Source organism: Carettochelys insculpta, chromosome 3 (genome assembly GCF_033958435.1).
Source record: "Carettochelys insculpta isolate YL-2023 chromosome 3, ASM3395843v1, whole genome shotgun sequence".
NCBI classification, from domain to species: Eukaryota; Metazoa; Chordata; order Testudines; family Carettochelyidae; genus Carettochelys; species Carettochelys insculpta.
This window is the reverse complement of record NC_134139.1, coordinates 117,383,698-117,401,771: the sequence shown is the minus strand read 5'-3', so window position 1 is coordinate 117,401,771 and position 18,074 is coordinate 117,383,698. Positions and strand designations below refer to the sequence as shown.

At 40.2% G+C, this 18,074-nt stretch overlaps 1 protein-coding gene across 4 annotated transcripts in view; it reads right to left on the bottom strand.

The window, feature by feature from the left end:
- FAM184A (family with sequence similarity 184 member A) overlaps positions 1-18,074 on the bottom strand; it is a 161,097-nt gene that overhangs the window by 29,708 nt on the left and 113,315 nt on the right. For all 4 annotated transcript variants that reach the window (XR_012645058.1, XM_074990667.1, XM_074990666.1 and 1 more), the window contains exons 10-12: positions 13,202-13,414; positions 11,171-11,324; positions 1,446-1,573 (exon numbers count right to left, since the gene is read on the bottom strand). Coding sequence is in view for 3 of the 4 variants with exons in the window: in XM_074990667.1 (XP_074846768.1) it covers positions 1,446-1,573; positions 11,171-11,324; positions 13,202-13,414 (495 nt within the window). In the remaining variant the exon portion in view is untranslated. The remainder of the gene's footprint in view (positions 1-1,445; positions 1,574-11,170; positions 11,325-13,201; positions 13,415-18,074) is intronic.

Genomic DNA, 18,074 nt, shown 5'->3' with positions numbered 1-18,074 from the left:
AATCATAAATTGCTATTGAAAGACACCCTGCCAACCACTGGAATCCACAGCCCTGAATTGGGCACCTCAGCATCCGAAACAATGCATGGGGAGACATCAGCACTGAAAAATGGGATTAAAAAAAGCCAGTCCACTGAGTGGGGAGCCTCCTAAATTAACCAATGGGAGATGCTGAGCAGGAGGCATAGCTTAAATTCCATTTCCCAGAAGGACTTTGGTAGCTCACTCCAGACCAAATGGAAGTGCCTTTCTCCACTCAGGATCCACAGCTGTGGACCCTATCCTGGACTTAGGTATCTAAGCTCTTTTTCTCAAAAATTGGCAGAGGAGAAGGAAGAGGTGGACCACTGTGTGAGAGTGTGTGAAAATGACTCTGTATTCCAATGGTTAAGGCATTCACCTGGGTTGTGGACGACCTTGTCCATTCACCCTTCTTCAATTCATATTTAATTATTTATACACAATTTAACAGCTTCAATGGGAAGGGGAGAGAAAGAGAAAGAGAGATTTCCCAAAATACATCCTTGCTCTGTGGCTAAGATACTGGTAGGCCAGGTGAGGGATTCATGTTTAAACACTTATTTATGTGAGGAAGAGAGGTGAATTCAATATGGGTTCACCACATTTTGGATGACTACACTAATCAATGGGCTAAAAGTTATAATACGCTACCGCCTCCTCTGGCAGTTTTGTATAAGTGTAAGTGTATTCTAAGAACACCAAGAGGAGCAGGCTCCACAGGCAAGACAGTCAGGGCTTGAGGAATCTACTTGAGTTTAGGCATGAGACAGGTGCCCAGGTACCTCAAAGGAAGCAGAACCATAGGCTCCTATGAACTTTGGGTGTCTACAGATTAAGGTACTAACTCAGTGGGAGTTTTGAGGTTTTCCATGGCACCTATATGTTGCATTTGGCTCCTAGAGCACTAGTGGCCCCATAAAAACATTATTTTCCCCTTGAAATCTTGCTAAAAGACAAAGTCTAGAAGACTAACTCTACTGGGAAATAACAATTTGTCCCTCTGATTCCAGTCACTGTGCCCTAAAAAGGATGTACAATTTTGAAACTGAAAGGTAGCTCATAGACTTGAATTGTGGGCTAGTTTAACATTCCCACATATAGTAGTTGGGAGCACGGAGATGGCGAACAGGTGGCACATTAGGCAAACTTAAGGTCCAGCTTGACAAAGCCCTAGCTGAGATGTTTTAGTTGGGTTTGGTCCTGCCTTGAGAAAAATGTTGGATTAGATGTCGGCCGGACATTTCTTCCAATCTTAATTTCTATTATTATGTAACTGGTGAAGGAGCACTGTCCAGCATTGACCACATTCCAAAGATTAAAGTTCTCAATATGCATGTTTAGTAATACAGTTATGCTTTACACTTAACACAAAACATATTCTAAATATGTCATTTTACATTCAGTTATCATTAATTCTGATTTACCTGTCGTCTGCTGAGTTCTATACTTCTTTCAAATTCCATTTTAGCAGCTACCAATTCTTGTTGATGATTGTGCCTTAATTGGTCAATTGCTGCTGCATGTAGATGGTTTAGCTCTGAGCGCAAAGACGCTAAGTATCATGATTAAAAGGAAAAAATGTTTGTAAAAAATGTTAATTCACATAATAAAACTTTCACAACATATTACTGCTCACCTAACAATGAGATAGAAAATTGCTTCCTGTATGAAGTGATGATATAGGTGTCATGATGGCTAGCTACCGAGACAGCAAAGAGGAAATTAGCTCTGATGGCTCATGATATCAAACACCAGCAAAGAGGAAGAATGTGCCAAAGATGAACTGAACCTTGAACAGACTCCCAAAAAACAGACCTCTCCTAATCCCCCCTACTCTTACAGCTCTAAGTACCACAGTCTTGATGGTAGTAGGAGCCAGATCAAAGCTGCTTGGGGTCCAAATACATCTGTCACCTTTGAGAGTCAGAAAACCCTGCCACCGCCCCCATGAGGTGCCTTCCCCCACCAGCCCACTTCTCCTCTTCCCCTCTCAAGCTGTGTCTACAACTAAGAGAGAAATTTGAACTTATTAATATTGATTTTGTAATTCTGGAATTTATACATTTGAATTTGACCATCCTCACTTCCCACGTACTCCTCACAAAGTCAACTCATTCCTGCCATACTCAAATTGGCTAACATCTACTGTTGCAGCAGTGCATTGTGGAAACCTATCCCATAGTTCCCTCATCCCTGTAGCATTCTGGGTATGCTTGCTAGTCTCTGACATCATCTTCCCACATTGCATTTTCCTCATTCTCCTCCTTTGTTAAGCAAATATCCATTTTTCCCACTGAAAGGAAGGAAAAGTAGGGTATCCACACAGATAGCAAAAAAGTTTACAAAAATATCTGTCTTCTGTAGCTGAACTCTCAACTGGCCATCCACTGAGTGTCCCCCCTCGTGTGACTGCATCCGATCCCTGGAAATAATACAGGGACTCTCAAAGTTAGAAGAAAGACAATAGAAAAAAGTCTAGGAAAAAAGATTTTTTACTTTTTTGAAACTAATACAGGGACCCCGAAAAGCATGAAAAAAGAGAAGATAGGAAAGTTTTTCCAGAAAATAGAGTTGCTGATGGGGAGAGTCTTTGGCTTTCCAGTACACTATAAGGCTTCTGTGCAATGACTGTGCTCTCACTGGCCATCCACTGAGTGTCCCACCCCCCTTCATTGCATGTGATCCCTGAAATTAAAGCAGGGGCCCAGACTGTATTCTGAAGTTAGAAGAAAGAGGATAGAAAAGTGTAGGAAAAAGAATTTTTGACTTTCCCCTACACTACACAGATATTGCTTGCAACATGGCTGTCGCCAGTGAAATAACATACACTGAACTTCTAACACAAACAGGAATCTCAACTACATCCCACCTTGCCCCCGTCCCCCCATGTTTCTGAGGGGGTCAAGGCATGAAGACAGATAGCAGATAGTAGCAAAAAGATTTTATAACCGAAATATAAAACCAGAACATGTCTGCAATGGACAGCAAGCTCTCAAAAATATTTTTGTCAGGGTATGAGGAGGTGTTGTGGTCTGCAGCTACTGAAGTAGCTGAAGTATTCCCCCCGAATATCTTAGCTGCCAGGGGACACTTCCCCCAGTGGTAGCGAGCCCCACTCTGGGCACGGGGGCATTCAGTGAGGGGCCAGTTGAGGTGGTCCTCCCCGAATATCTTAGCTACCAGGGGAGACTCCCCACAAGCAGCATCAAGCACCGGTATGGGCATGGGGGAGGTGTTCAGTGGGGGACCAGTTAAAGTGGTCCTCTGCCAGCATATAAGCTGCCAAGGGAGACTTCCCCCTGGTGGCAGCAAGTCCCAATATGGGCTTGCAGGGGGAGTTGGTGGAGGGCCAGTTGAGGTGGTCCTCCGTGAGTATTTTAACCACCAGGGGTAGACTTCCCCACAGTGGCAGCAAGCCCCCAAATATCCTAGCCACCGGGGGAGACTTCTCCATGGCGGCAGTAAACCCCCCAGTATCTTAGCCATCAGATGAGACTTCCCCATGGCGGCTTCAAGCCCCCAAATATAGACTGAGCCCTAAACATGTGCAGTCTATGACATGGTGCTGCCTGGAAGCATGGTCAGCACTGAACAGCAGGTACACCCTTTTAATGGGTTTGGGGCTACCCATGTGATGTGGCAGAGCATGGGAAAGACCCAGAGTGCATGGTGCCTGTGGGGGAGGAAAGAGGGAGTCACACAGAAATGCAAACCGCTGAGAAGTTTCTCAGTGTCTTATGTAAGCACAACCCCCACCACAGTCTTGTTGCCATGTGGTGCAGCAGGGCAGCGGTTGGTGCTAGGCAGCGCAGAAAAAAAACAAGTGTAGAGACAGAGCCACATACTCCCTGCAGGGGCTATTTGTAATGGGTAGACGCACTCACAGTGCTAATAGCAAAGAAAGAAAGATATTTCTCAGGCTCTCATATAAACATGACTCCACAGCCAAAGACTTACTGCTCCCACTTTGAAATTCATGGTCTTCCCGTTATTGGAGAATAGCGGGCAGAGCAGAGCAGTGTGAGGCATTGTGGGTTATATAGGGAACACTTCTGGAGGCTAATAAATTCAATTAAAGGTTTCCACGCTGGCCTTTCATCAAACTTCTGAATTCGAGCTTGACGCTATACCCATCAGGTAACTGCAATTTTGTTATCTCGAGATTACTGCTCCCTAAATCAAGCTAATGGTATTTATAGTGAAGACAGTCATGTGTTAATATCAAACTAACTGCCTTAAATTTGAATTTATCTCATAGTGTAGACGCAGCCTAAGATGCAAATGCTCCCCTTCCCCTCCTAGGTTCTTCCATCCCATGAGTCTTGCCCTTTGGCCCATACGCCCCTACACCCACTCTCTTCCAGGAGCCTCAGCCCAAGCATATTCCCTGCTGTCCCCTCCCAAGCTCTCAGGAACTGATCCACCTCCCTACCACCCCAGGGCCCTGCTGCTTACTCTTCTCTGCTCAATGAGTCTTGGATCTGTCCTGCCTTTTGGCATCAAGAGGAGCAGGAGATGCCAATTGCAAGAGCCCTGCATCGATATAAATGTCTACCCATGGATGTGGATATCCATGTATAGACAACAGTATCCACTGATCCACAGGAGTCTACTCGCAGGAGACACTCTGGCCAAAGGAGAGGAACATGCTCCCACTGCTCCCGGGACCCAGCACCCCATGCCAGCTGCATCATTCCCCACCTCCATTGCCAGTGGGGCTGTATGATCCCAGACAGGAGACAGGTCTGGGGGTGGTGCAGCTGTTCAACAGGTAGGAGCTGCCTGCACCAAGCACTGGATCCGGGGAGTGGTGGGACCAGGCTCGGTAGAGTCGAGTCTTGTGCATCAGCAGATACCAGTGTCTATCAAGTGAATACCCCCATCTATGTGTAGACATTTGTATCCACGCATGGCTCTACCAACAGGCAGACCTGAGGTCCTTGCATGCAGAGTGGGAGCTGAGTGCCACGTTAGCAGTGCTCCCAGAGGCCTCGTGACCTGGGTACTTAAGTAGAAACAGCCACTGATATGCATCATCACATGCATATGGCAATGTCTGTCAGTCACTACATGGCTGGTTTTTTTCCACTTGCAACTTAAGTGAAACAAGTGACCCTGCTGTCCTGGATTTCAGGGGGTTTATATTGCCCAAAATGTAATCAAGCTAACTGCAACCATATTATGTGCATTCAGCCACTACCTACTATATATTTTAGAGAGTTTTTCCATTTGTCTGTCTGTTTGATCAAGATCTCCTACTACACAGCAAGAGCTAGGACCACCAATTTCCATATACAGCTTCCTCTTATTGGCCGTGTCTACATGTGCCCCAGACTCTGAAATGGCCACGCAAATGGCCATTTTGAAGTTTACTAATGAAGCGCTGAAATGCACATTCAGCACTTCATTAGCATGCGGGCGGCAGTGACGCTTCAAAATTGACGCAGCTTGCCGCCGCACGTCTCATCCAGACAGGGCTCTCGTCCAATAAGGGGACTTCGAAGTAGGCGGGGTCCTTTCGAAAAGGAGCCCCGTCTAGATGAGACGCGCGGCGGCAAGCCGCGTCAATTTCGAAGCGCTGCTGCCACCCGCATGCTAATGAAGCGCTGAATGTGCATTTCAGCGCTTCATTAGTAAACTTCGAAATGGCCATTTGCGTGGCCATTTCGAAGTTTGGGGCACGTGTAGACGTAGCCATTATAATGTAAAGCAACGTAAGGGTATGGTTGTGCCAGGAAAATGGGATGTGCCTGTAAAGTGATTGCCTCTCTCAAAAATCAAACAGGAGAGACCAAATCAACTGAGTGAATGTTGAAAGAGACTGAACCAAGACGAGTCAGGAAAACAGAATAAACATGGAAAAGGATTGCTTCAAACCTTAAAAAAAAGCGATACAATGGAGAAATTTGGAGTAGTGATCCATTTTGGCACAGCTAAATGAATGCTTACAGGTTTGAAAATGAGAACATGTTACTGGAAACCAAATTGATTACAGCCCTTTTTTAAAAAAAGAGAACGTAGCAAATTAGAAGCATATATAGTCATGAAGAAAAAATATGCTTGATGGAATTCCCATGTAATTTTTTTTAAGAAATCCAAAATATAAATTCACTTTATAAAAATAACAATATAACAATTTACATAAAGCATGTACATTTTCCTTTTATTTCTTACTTCTCCCCCTACTCCCAAATTAATTATGTATGGACCTAAGTAATGAAGGTAAATTTGCTAGTAAATTAATAAAATAATAAAACCACACAGTTAAGTGTTAATTTAAAAACAGGCTTTTAAAAACAAAATCAAATCTAGACAGCAGTTTCTGGTAATCAAGTTAAAACAAACAACGAAGTCTAAAAACCTTAGTGTCTAAAAACCGTAAATCTAAATACTTTTAGTGTTACCTAAAGTCATGTTACCCCATTGGGAATTATAAAAAATTCCAGTAACAACACCTCTACCCTCCTGCCCTGGTGCACTGCAACTGGCAATGCAGGATTAAAATTACTAGCCAGTTTACAACTGGGCCTGCTGAAAATCGTTAAGATATAACGCATATGAAATCCTAGGTATGCGTTTGGGCAGATATCAATACAGTATTTTTGGCACTTTAGCTGGAACAATTAGTTTGTGTCTATCTAAGCTGGGAAGCATGCTGGCAGCTGCAGAATTGAGGCACCCTGAGTGATATGATAGCTCCAAGTGGATACAGGCTAAGCTGTTATTAATTCTGGGTAAGGGCGAAATCCTATGCCTTTCCATTTGTGACTCATTCATTCTGTGCTGCAGTAAACCAATTTTGTACCACTCTAGCCTCGATGGTATGGAATTCGGATGACATCTTCAACTAAGATTTGTCAATCAGTCTGAAGCTGATTTTACTGCTAAGACATGTGTCAACTTCATTTATTAAACTTCGTGGTTACTTAATAGCTGACACAACAAGCTCTAGTACATGCTTTGGTGCTTTTACTGCTTGAAAACTGTAAGGGCATCTCTTTCCTCTACCCTTACATAAACTGTTGGGAAGTATGAGATTCAATTGATCTTTTGCTGCTAATATTTTTGCCATTTAGGTCTTCATCCAGTGTCCACTGAAGTAAATGAGAGTCTTCTATTTGGATTAGGTCCTTAAGGTATGTCTGCACTGCAAATGGAAAATGTGATTCCTAGCATGGGTAGAAAGATTTGAATTAGCTTGGAGTTGAGCTTGCTAGTCATAAATAAGTTTACCCATGTTTGCAACATATCCACCAAACCCCGATTAAAGGGGTGTGTGTGTGTGTGTGTGTGTGTGTGTGTGTGTGTGTGCGCGTGTGGGCGCGCGCATGCGTGTGCGTGTGTGTGCGCGCGCATGCATGCTTTTGAAACAGAGCAATATTGCTGATTCTTTATCTCATTAATAAAGAGGTCCAAAAAAAGTACAGGAAATTTGATTCTATATGAAAGAAGGCACAGTACGTAAAATATATATGCTTACAGATGACAGTACAGATTCATAGATTTTAAGGACAGAAGGAAACACTGATTAATGTGAACCCCTGTATAACAAAAGCCAAAGAACTTCCTCAAGTTATTCCTGATTGAACTAGAACAGGGGTCAGCAACTCCCTTCATGTGTGTCAAGAGTAGCACACAACCCAGTTTTCATTGGCATGCAAGGTGAGAGTGCAGCCCCGCCCCACCTCCACAATGCAGCTGGGAGCTTGCTCAAAGCCATGTCTCCTGTGGATTAACAAAACACCAGCTAATGCTACCAACCACCACTATACAGTAAAGCTCTGCATCTTTATTTATTGACTAATTAAGTTGTTGTAAATATGACTATTAGTGACTTTAAAAAGTACCACCAGCACTTGGACTGTATGTAGATGTCAAAAGGTCAAATTTCAGCACTCTGCCTCGAGAAGGTTGCTGACCCATGAAGTAGAACATATCTTTTAGAAAAGCATCCAATCTTGATTTAAAAATTTGCAGTGATGGAGGATGCTCCACAACCCTGCATAAATTGTTCTAATAAATAATTAGCCTACCTATTAAAATGTTATGCCTTATTTCTAGTCTGAATTTGTGTAGCTTTAATTTCCAGTCAATAGATTTTGTTATACCTTTGTCTGCTAGACTGAAGAAACAGTATCAAAGTGCTAGTAATAGTATTTAAGTGCTGCACTACCAAATGTCTGTTGAGTAGTTACAGACTACGATCATATCATTCCTTATCCTGCTCTTTGCTAAGAAAAACAGACTGAACTTCTTTAATTCTAACAATATAGGGCATGTTTCCCAGTGTTTTAATCATTCTTGTATCTCTCCTCTGAATTCTACCCAGTATATCAACATCCCTCTTCTAAAAGCCGGATTGTGGGGGGTGGGGGGGGACACCCCCCCCCCAAAAAAAAAAAAAAAAGCAACAGTCCACTGACCTATTTAAACAATAGCAACCAAAACCTAAACTTTTAGATCTAGGGATTCAATGTGAGGTTCATGGCTCTGAGGTCACTTTAAACTCTAGGTCAAGTCAATTTTTCAATAGTAACTTTAAAAGATATAGTGAGCCTACTGACTAGTAACGTGATGCAGGTAACTGCATCACAAATTCCCTGACTGAAGCTCTCCGTTTTCCAATATATTTAAAGTTTGTCTGTACTAGATGCAGAAGGTATTAACTCTGCTCAAAGAGACATACCCACACTAGCTCTGACCACACTAACAACACAAAAATGGCTGCTGAGATGCAGGTGGTAGGATGAGCTAGCCAGCCCAAGTATACATCTAACATCTTAGACAGGATTGTACTCAAGGCTCCTCGTATCTCATGCTACTCATGCTGCAGCAGCTACCTCCATTTTTAGTGTGTTATCTTGAACAGAGCTAGCATAAATATGTCTCCTTAAGCGGGAATTTACACCTTCCAGTTCTAGCGTTGGCATACCTTTTGCAAAGACGAATATTGCCCATTTGTGGATCTGGGAGAGCATCGCAAATGCATGAGACTGTGCAGGATTACGAAGATTACAATATTCAGTTTCTGGATTGGTTGGAGCAACAGAATATTGATGAATTTACTGTCAGTGAAGAAGACAATATTTCCTCACAGATTGTTTCAGCTTGCAGTGGAGCAATGAGAACAGGTGTGTAGTACTGCTCAGTAGAACCATAAAAGAAGTGTGCAACAGAAGAATGGCATTGTCCAGATTCCCCTTTTCAACAATGAAGAGCAAAACCTCTCTACTGTTCATTAAAGATGATGGAAATGGGAGGGGATAATGTGAGATGTCTTCTCATATTCCTGCGACAAGCAGGCAGGTCCTTTTGTGAAAGGTATCTGGTGGGTCTTTCTTCAGATAATTCTTGTCTAAGAAGTTAAAACTGACATACCTTCTACCTTCCCATCCAGGATCAGAAAGGAGATTTTGGCTAGTGTTATGGAACCAACATTAATTAAGTCTATACAAGATTTGTCTATGTGAGAAGACTAAAGCCAGAGATAATCTTACTTTGATAATATGCTGGGAAGATTTAATAATGAACCCTTTCTTTACTGCAAAGGGTTATTTGTTTTGACATAATGAGGCACACAGGGAGTAGAAAACTAGGATTATGCCACCCTAAAGGGCAAGCCAGCAAGAACAAACACCTGCAAAATTCACAACCCCCTGCCCCACTGTTTGAGAAGAGAGATTCCCCAGATGAAAGGTAACAATGAGCAAATATATTTGGATGGGAGATCTCTGAGCATAGGCTATTCACCAAATGGAAAGCATGAAGTTAATGGACTAACATTAACTCTGGTCTGAGTGCTCCAAACAATGACTCAGAAAAACGTATGCAAGATGGACTGGGAGATGCAACACTGTTGAGATGAACTGCCTCATCAAAAGTTAAATCAAAGAGAACAACTCTAGCTGTTCATCAGGTGAAAAGATGAAGGTGGAAAACTGGAAAAAATACTAAACTAGCAACAAAACATTCCAACGAAGGGAACAGGAAACATGCACTACCAAAAAAAAAATGGAACAAAAATGGTAGCACACAAAGCAGAATGAAAGTAGCGAGCTCAGGTGAAACATGGTGCTGGTGCCCAAATGGCAAACATTTGTGCACGTACAGTGTTGGTTTTGCCTAGTCATGATGTGGTATAGAAAAAGTGTAATCTGACTAGAAACTACCTAAGAAATATGTATCTTATACCAAAATGAAGTCGAGCAACAAGGTACACAATCATAATTTGAGATCAATTTTTGATTTGTTTTAAGACCCACTTTTCCCATTCTCTGCTGCAGCTGACAACACCAAAATACTCCTTAAGAGAGCCCTTAAACTGGGGATAACCGTTGAATCTTCTCTCTTCTTATTCCTTGTATGCAGTTGATTTTCCTTTTGTAATATTTCTAGAATCTGCTGTTTTCTTTCTGTCCTAACAGGCAAAATACTTTTCTCTAGTTATCATCTCCAACTTTGATTCTTCATCAGAATCTGATGAAGTGGGTCCTAAAATAAAGTGGTCAGTCTTTAAGGTGCTACAGGACTGCTTGTTTTTTGTGCTTCTTTATTCATAATGACATCCTTAGTTTTACACTATGGGTATGTCTACACTATAGAGATCTTTTGTAAAAAGCCCTTCCAGAAGACCTCTTTCGAAAGAACTTCTTTCAAAAGTGTGACCCCACACAAAAAAGCAAATCAGAAGAGTGATCTGCTTTTTTGAAAGAGAGCATGCACAGAGTTCCTGCCCTGTTCTTTTGAAAAAATAGACCAGGGATCAAAAAATCAGGCCCCATGAGGACTGCTCTCTTGAAAAGAAAGAGCCTGTGGGTGCATCTGCACACATTTTCCTTCAAAAGAAGTTTTCAAAATGGGGTGCTTTTCCTTTCCTGTTTCAGGAAGAGCGATTTTGAAAGGCATGCCACATTCTTTCAATTTACTTTTGAAAGAACACTGTGTGGAGATGCTCCATGCGATCTTTCAAAACAGCCCTCTTCTTTAAAAAAATCTTTCGAAAGAACTTGCTAGTGTAGATGCAGCTTATATTTCACTTACATTGCTATGAAGCTTGTGGGAAGTGCTTATGATGTCTATAGTTTTATTAATTATGCAACTGGTAGTTATATCTTCTGAAGTAATTTACACCATCTTGAAAATACTATACCCAGCATAGCTTTCCCTTCATCTTCCAGTTCAAATCGAAGGGTCTGAAGTTCCTGTTCCATTTCCAGTTTGAAACCTTCCATCGCTTGTTTGTGCGCTTCTTTCAGTGTCTGAAGTTCCTCTGCATGTTTTTGTTGTAAATGCTCTTCTAGTTCCTATGAAATCCACAAGGAGACTTTTTTTACACAGTCTAAAGCAGTGCATAAAATATTTAAAAATGAAGTAACAGGAAGGATTCTCTTTAAAACTACAAAAATGCATGTATTATTAAACACCTCCAATTTACCATTTTAAAAAGCCAGTGACACACTAAACCATTATTAAAAATGTAATGTTTATTCTATTCCCCCACATGAAAATGCAATAAAAAACTTCTTTCTTATTCTTTGCCAATGCTAGTGATAACCAGTACTTCTGAGTAAGGGCCATACCTTAACTCCCAATTGGTCCATAGAACAAGGGCAGGCTACAACTACCAATGTATACCCAAAGTTTAAGTTTCTAAAGTCATTTTTGTTTGGGTAGATTTGGTCCAAGTGTGCACAAAGCAAAACATGAAACCACAACATAATTTCAATGCAACTATTTTTGCACTCAACACATAATATTTCTAAAATCTGCCCCTTCCTTTCTGTTCTACCAGACGCAACTCTTTTTTATATTTATTATCTCCTGCTTTTACTCTTGCAATCTTGTCATTTTTTCACAGAAACCTTGTAATTTGCCCCAACCCTCCAGTCAGCTTCAGTAGGTTAAAAAGAGCTTACAGTGGGTATAATTAAAAAACACGTCATCTTTTAAATACTATGAAAAAATCATTACTAGGGGTAGGATGTAGATGCATAGTTTTAGTTGTGAAAAATCTTTTAAAAGTCACAAATGTTTAGATTCTGCCATCCTTTCTCAAATCAGGCAGCACTCCGCTGCACAAATAATCCTACTGAAATGAACAGCATATAAAGTTAGGTACTACTGTAGAACCTCAGAGTAACGAACACCTTGGAAATGGAGGTTGTTCATAACTCTGAAATTTTTGTAATTCTGAACAAAAGATTATGGGGTTGCTTTTTTTAAAAGTTTACAAAAGCTTTGAAACTTTACTGTGCAAAAGAAAAATGCTGCTTTCTTTCCTTTTTTTTTTAAAGCAGTTGATGGTTAATAGCACAGTATTGTACGTGGGACATTTTGTGCAGGGAACAGAGGGGTTCTTTGCTGCTGATTGCCTACTTCATGTCCCAGAGGAATGTGGTAGACCATCCAGTTCTGAACTGTAAGTTCATATGTATGTTTATAACTTTGAGGTTTTACTTTATTTAGCTTGAGCAAGCATGTCAGAATAGGTTTAGAAGGATTTGTAACCAAAGTAATGTTACAGCTTTCAGCCCTGATCTTACTATACATCGCGCCTTGGAGGACTCCTGCTCTCACATGGAGCCCCAACAAAATAAATTAATCTTTAAGCAGGAATGGTAATGTGCTGCCCAGGCAGATTCAGGGCCTTTGACAGTGGACAAAAATAAGGAAACACATGATGTACGCAAGTGTAAAGAAATAGATTTCAAAAGGATTCTAGCAATGGAGTGGGGTGAGAATTTTTTTCAGAAATGTAATGTAACAAATTAAAAGAAGAGCTATCCTGTATGGACTGGAAAGTACTAAGAAAGTTACTACATGCAGTAACTTGAATGATAGTATAGTAAGAACTTTTTAAAAAAAATTAGATTATTGGATAAAAATATGTAGGGGATGTTGATAATGATTAAACATACTAACATGATGCCAGAAAATTCAGCACGTTGTTAAACTTCTAACAGTTAATGTATGTATTATAAAGCACATTATTCAATTTGCCTGTATAACATTCAACTACAGTAACCATATTATTAATGTTAGTTACATCTCTTGTTTTGGAGAAAAAAGAAATAATGCAAAGAATTTTCTTTACTGAGTCTCTGAGTTTAGTAGTGGCTCATTTAATCATACTACTGTTATGTGCCCTATGTGCTTGTCTGAAATATCCAGAAGAACATGCCTTTTGTTCTCGTTCTTTTGTTTGTTCCATATTTTGAAATGCAAGGATATGCGCTTCCTTTAGGGACTCATGCCTTTGCTGATGCTCTTCTTCCAGTTCGTCAAGCTCTTGGGTAAGCCTTTGTCGCTCCTGACTAAATTGGGCCTGTAGTTGTTGCAAGGAGCTCTGAGACTGGGAAAGCTGCATCTCCAGATTCTGTTTCAGCAAGGAGATCTAATCCACAAAATAGCAAACATCAGTAAATCACAAATACAATCGTCAAACGAGTAAAATGTTTTCAAAAGAAGTACATATTTTATATGAACTTTAAATAAGAAATTTCTAAGACATACATCTGAACATCATCACACTTCTTATTCTGAAATTCAGATAGCATATCTATTGATTATAACCACATATTGTGGACCTATCAAGAACATTAAACACAAAAGAAAAAAGTAACTTATAATTAGTGAATCATGATACATAAATTTACCTCAGAAGTATGAGTTAGAATCAAAAGATTTTATGAGGGCTCTCACTTTAAGATACACCCTTAAAACACCATTAGTTACAAGCCATTTGATGTTTCATAAATGAGTTTCAGGTTACCAGAATGTTCTTTCAGATCATTAATAAATGAAAAAAAGTGACACTATCATGGTCTGAGGTCCACTGTTGGATATACTAAAATTAATCAATTCTGTGGGGAAAGTTCATCTAGCTTATCAAGGGAAATCCCAACTGGCAAAAAAAATGAATTAGAAGACCCAAAAATATAAATGTTTTCCACCTTTAATTTCCATGGTCCTACATTATTTGCAATTTTCTGTTTTTAAAAACTTAGCACTCTATCACAGCTAAATAAAATATCTCATGACTTTTGTTAGACCCATAAAATTAGAATGTTCTGTGGTTCTTCTACTGTCTCTTATATAACACCACAGCAATTAAACTAACAAACATAGTTTTCCTGAAAACTTTTTCACAGGGCCAATGATATTTGCAGACACACATACTTGAGTACAATATGAATCCCTATAGCATAGTATTGTATGTGGGGTTTCTTGCTGTGCAGGAGAGGGAGGGGTTCCACAATCCATAGGGGGGTGGGGGGCTCCGCAATCCTTTATCTCATCTGTAAGTTTCTACCCCAGTCTTAATGTCCAATGGCATAGACATCCTTCCAGACAAAGAAGGCTGTACTGCGGAGATTCCCTTTGGCTCCAAATAACATAATTCCTTAATTAGACAGAAGGGTTGCTGATTAGGCAGCCCGAGCACCTGCCAGTTTGGGGAACAACAATAAACTGAAAGCTTATTACAAAAATGAATTGTGCTCTACTGATCACATTCCATTGGCAAAATATCTTAATTAATAGTTAATAGTATTTCCAAGCCTGAGAGGCTATTAATAAACCTCATGGGAAAAAATGGGTGTCATTTAATTGTGTTTATGCCAAGATTAATTATGACATAAATGATAAATTCATAACAATGTATCAATATACTTTGTGCTACTCTGAAATGATTTGAAATTCACAAAATAAATAAATTAAGAATAGCATGCAAAGGATAACTGAAATTTGCAACATTTGCATTACTGCTGAAATTATTCTTTCACAAGTACAAAGCTAACGCAGATTTGTAATGGAAGAAGATAAATTGGAAGTAAAATTAGCACTGAAATAAAACAAGCAAATTAAATTTGAGTGAAATAAGCATGACTGGTTGCCTTTAAAACTCATTAAGTATCTGTAGACACACAAATATATTATGCTGTAAGTATGTTTTGACAGCAACATTTTATTTCAAATGCCTTTTAAGGAAGATTTAGTTGACAGATCAAAAAACATTAAATTTTGTAATCCAAAACTATGCATGAAAAACTCTGTGTACACTAGTATTAATATTTACTGTTACTTTACTTCCGGTATTAAGTAAAAGGAATTAATAATATGATCTGAGATGAACAAATTCTGTCAACTTGAAAAAGTTTTAAACTGTGTATATCAGCAAAGCAATGCAAAATGAATCATTTTCATTTAACATAATATTAAGAAGATACAGTAGAACCCTGATTACCCAACCTAAAAGAGACTGAAGGATGGCTGGATAACAGAAATGTCGGATAATATGGAAAATGGTTAAACTGGCTGCCACAGGGCTGGCTACTAGCTGACTGTAGTCAACTGCTGTGGGACCGTCCCGTCGGGGGGATGGCATCTGATACTGGGCTGACTGCAGTGGCCCTGCGCAACTATCTGGAAAATTTGATTATCCAGCAACCCCATATCAGATAAAACAGAACATTAAATAATCAAAGGGTGGATAATCAGGATTCTCCTGTCCTAGATATGCAATGCAAATTAGTAGATAACATACATGTTACTTGTTCCATTCGGAGTCCTAAGTATATATCAGAATATTATGTTCTCTCTACTCTTGCTAAAACAAAATTTAAAAAAAAAAAAAAAAAAAAAAATCTACATTTGGACATGTAAATTACCTAGTTTTCAAAGTTCTGAGGTTCCAAGACCTAACAGCTCCTACTGGGTTCACCATAAAAATTATGCCTCAAAACCTTGGGTAAAAGGATATTAATATTGAAAGAATTAAAAGTTAGGAAACACCAGAATTAAGGTCTCCTATGGAACCTTAATTCAGCCTTGTACGAGCATATATTATAGTCTTGAAGGTACATGATCACATACTGTTTTTCACACAGGACTACTGACTCATTCTGTGAACAGGATGGACAGCGTTCACTGAATGAGCAGCTATTCAATGTTTTGTTTCACCCTCATTGTTCAATGTGCAACTTCATGCCTTAGTGCCTACATACTACTCATACACATTCCATTGACAAAATATCTTAATTAATAGTGAATCGTGCTTCCAAACCTGAGAGGCTATTAGATAAAACTCATGAAAAAAATAAAAAATACTCAGAATAAAAAAAAAAACTAGGGCTGTCAATTAATTGCTGTTGACTGCAGCAATTCACTCAAAAATCACAATAAATCATACTGTTAAACAACAGAATACATATTGAAATGAAATATTCTGGATGTTTTCTACATTTTTGAATATGTTGATTTCTACTACAACACAGATGACAAAGTGTATAGTGTTTACTTTATATTATTTTGATTACAAATATTTGCAGTGCAAAAATGATAAAAAAATAGAATTTTTCAGTTCACTTCAGAAAAGAACCCTAGTGCAATTTTTTTATCCTGAATTGTAACTTAACAAATGTAATTTTTTTGGTTACATAACTGTATTCAAAACCAAAATCATAGAGTAGGGTGAGCCTGCTGACCCAATGCAGTTCACCAGGGTTGTGGGCTGCCAGATGCTTTGTTTGCTTATATATCCAGAGAAGACCTATTACAGCTCCCCAAGGCCATGGTTCATGATTCCTGGCCAATGGGAGCTGCAGGAAGAGGGATATGCTGGGCCACCACTTCCCGAAGTTCTCTGCCAGAACACTGTACTGTGACCGACCATATCTGCAAATGCACAGGTAAATAAAGTGTTTGGCGGCCCAGCACACGTTAACCCTGGAGAATTGTGTCCAGCCCACAGGGCTCTTTTTGTCCACTCTGCCTTAGAGCTACAAGTCCACATTGCCTTACTTTTTAGCCAATCACTAAGATAAATCAGGGGTTCTCCTCTTACATTTAAGGGAGATAATGCTGAGGATTAAGAATATATAGCGGTCTGAAAAATCAAGGGTTTGGAGGGAAAAAAAAAAAAGGTCTCCATGGCAATATCATGGTTAAAACAATGATATTCCTAGGATATACAGTAGGGTCTCAGCATTTGCGAGGATTCTGTGTTGAGAACCCTTGTGAATGTTGAATTTCGTGAATATGGCAGCCTGCCCAGAGCCCCAGGGGAAGAGGCAGCTGCTGGCGCTCTGTGCTCCAGAGCCCTGGGGGAAGTGGCTGCCCGTGAATAATTGAATTTGCTAACATTAAGTTTGTGAATCTTGAGACTCTACTGTACACAGAATGCAGTCTGTGAAAGATCAGTGTTGGAGTCCTTTGCATTAAACCAGATGTCAAGTCCCCATAAAAGCTGCTGCGATTTTTTCAACACCAGGAAACTGACGTGTACACAGGCTGACTTCCAGCACCTATTCGTTGGAAGATTATAGCAGTTCAGGGAGCACCCAGTGGCCAGCCTGACAGTGCCACTTGTAACGCATGTTTTTGTCTCTCTACTGACCTTGCAGCTACTTCTGTTCCAAGCTGTGGTGCTGCAACCTAGGCAACTGGCTGCTGGTCCCTCCAGAACTGCACCAATTTTTCTAATAGTGGGGAAAAAAGAAGCAAGGATTCCTGTGCTCTGATCCTGCATTCTGTGCAGTTGATAGATGCTCCCCCAACCACAAACTGTCATTTCCCTCCTCTCCAACCCCCATCAAGAGACCTAAATGGAAATAAAAATCAGTATCTGCATCTGCAAAAATAATCTGTGGATATCTATATTCACATCTGCAGATGCAGATACCTGCAGATTTACAGGGTTCTAAATACAAAATACATATCCACATCTGTATCTGCAAAAAACAGCCACAGATATCTGCAGCCACATCTGTAGATACGGATACCAGCAGATATAAAACAGATATGCACGGATTTGTATGGCTCTGCCCCAGCCACTCTCATTTTAATCCCTCTCAACCACCCCCGTTCTTGGTTCTACCTTTAACCCCTCAAACCTCTTTCCCACTCACAGGCTCTCAATTTAGCCCCTCCTATTCAGCTACTTCCCCTCTACTTGTCTCATCCTCCCAGCTCCCTTCCTCAGTCTCCAGCACCTGCACCCAGATATCCCCCTCTGCTCAGTAACTGTTCCCTGAATTCAGAGTGGGACATCTGGG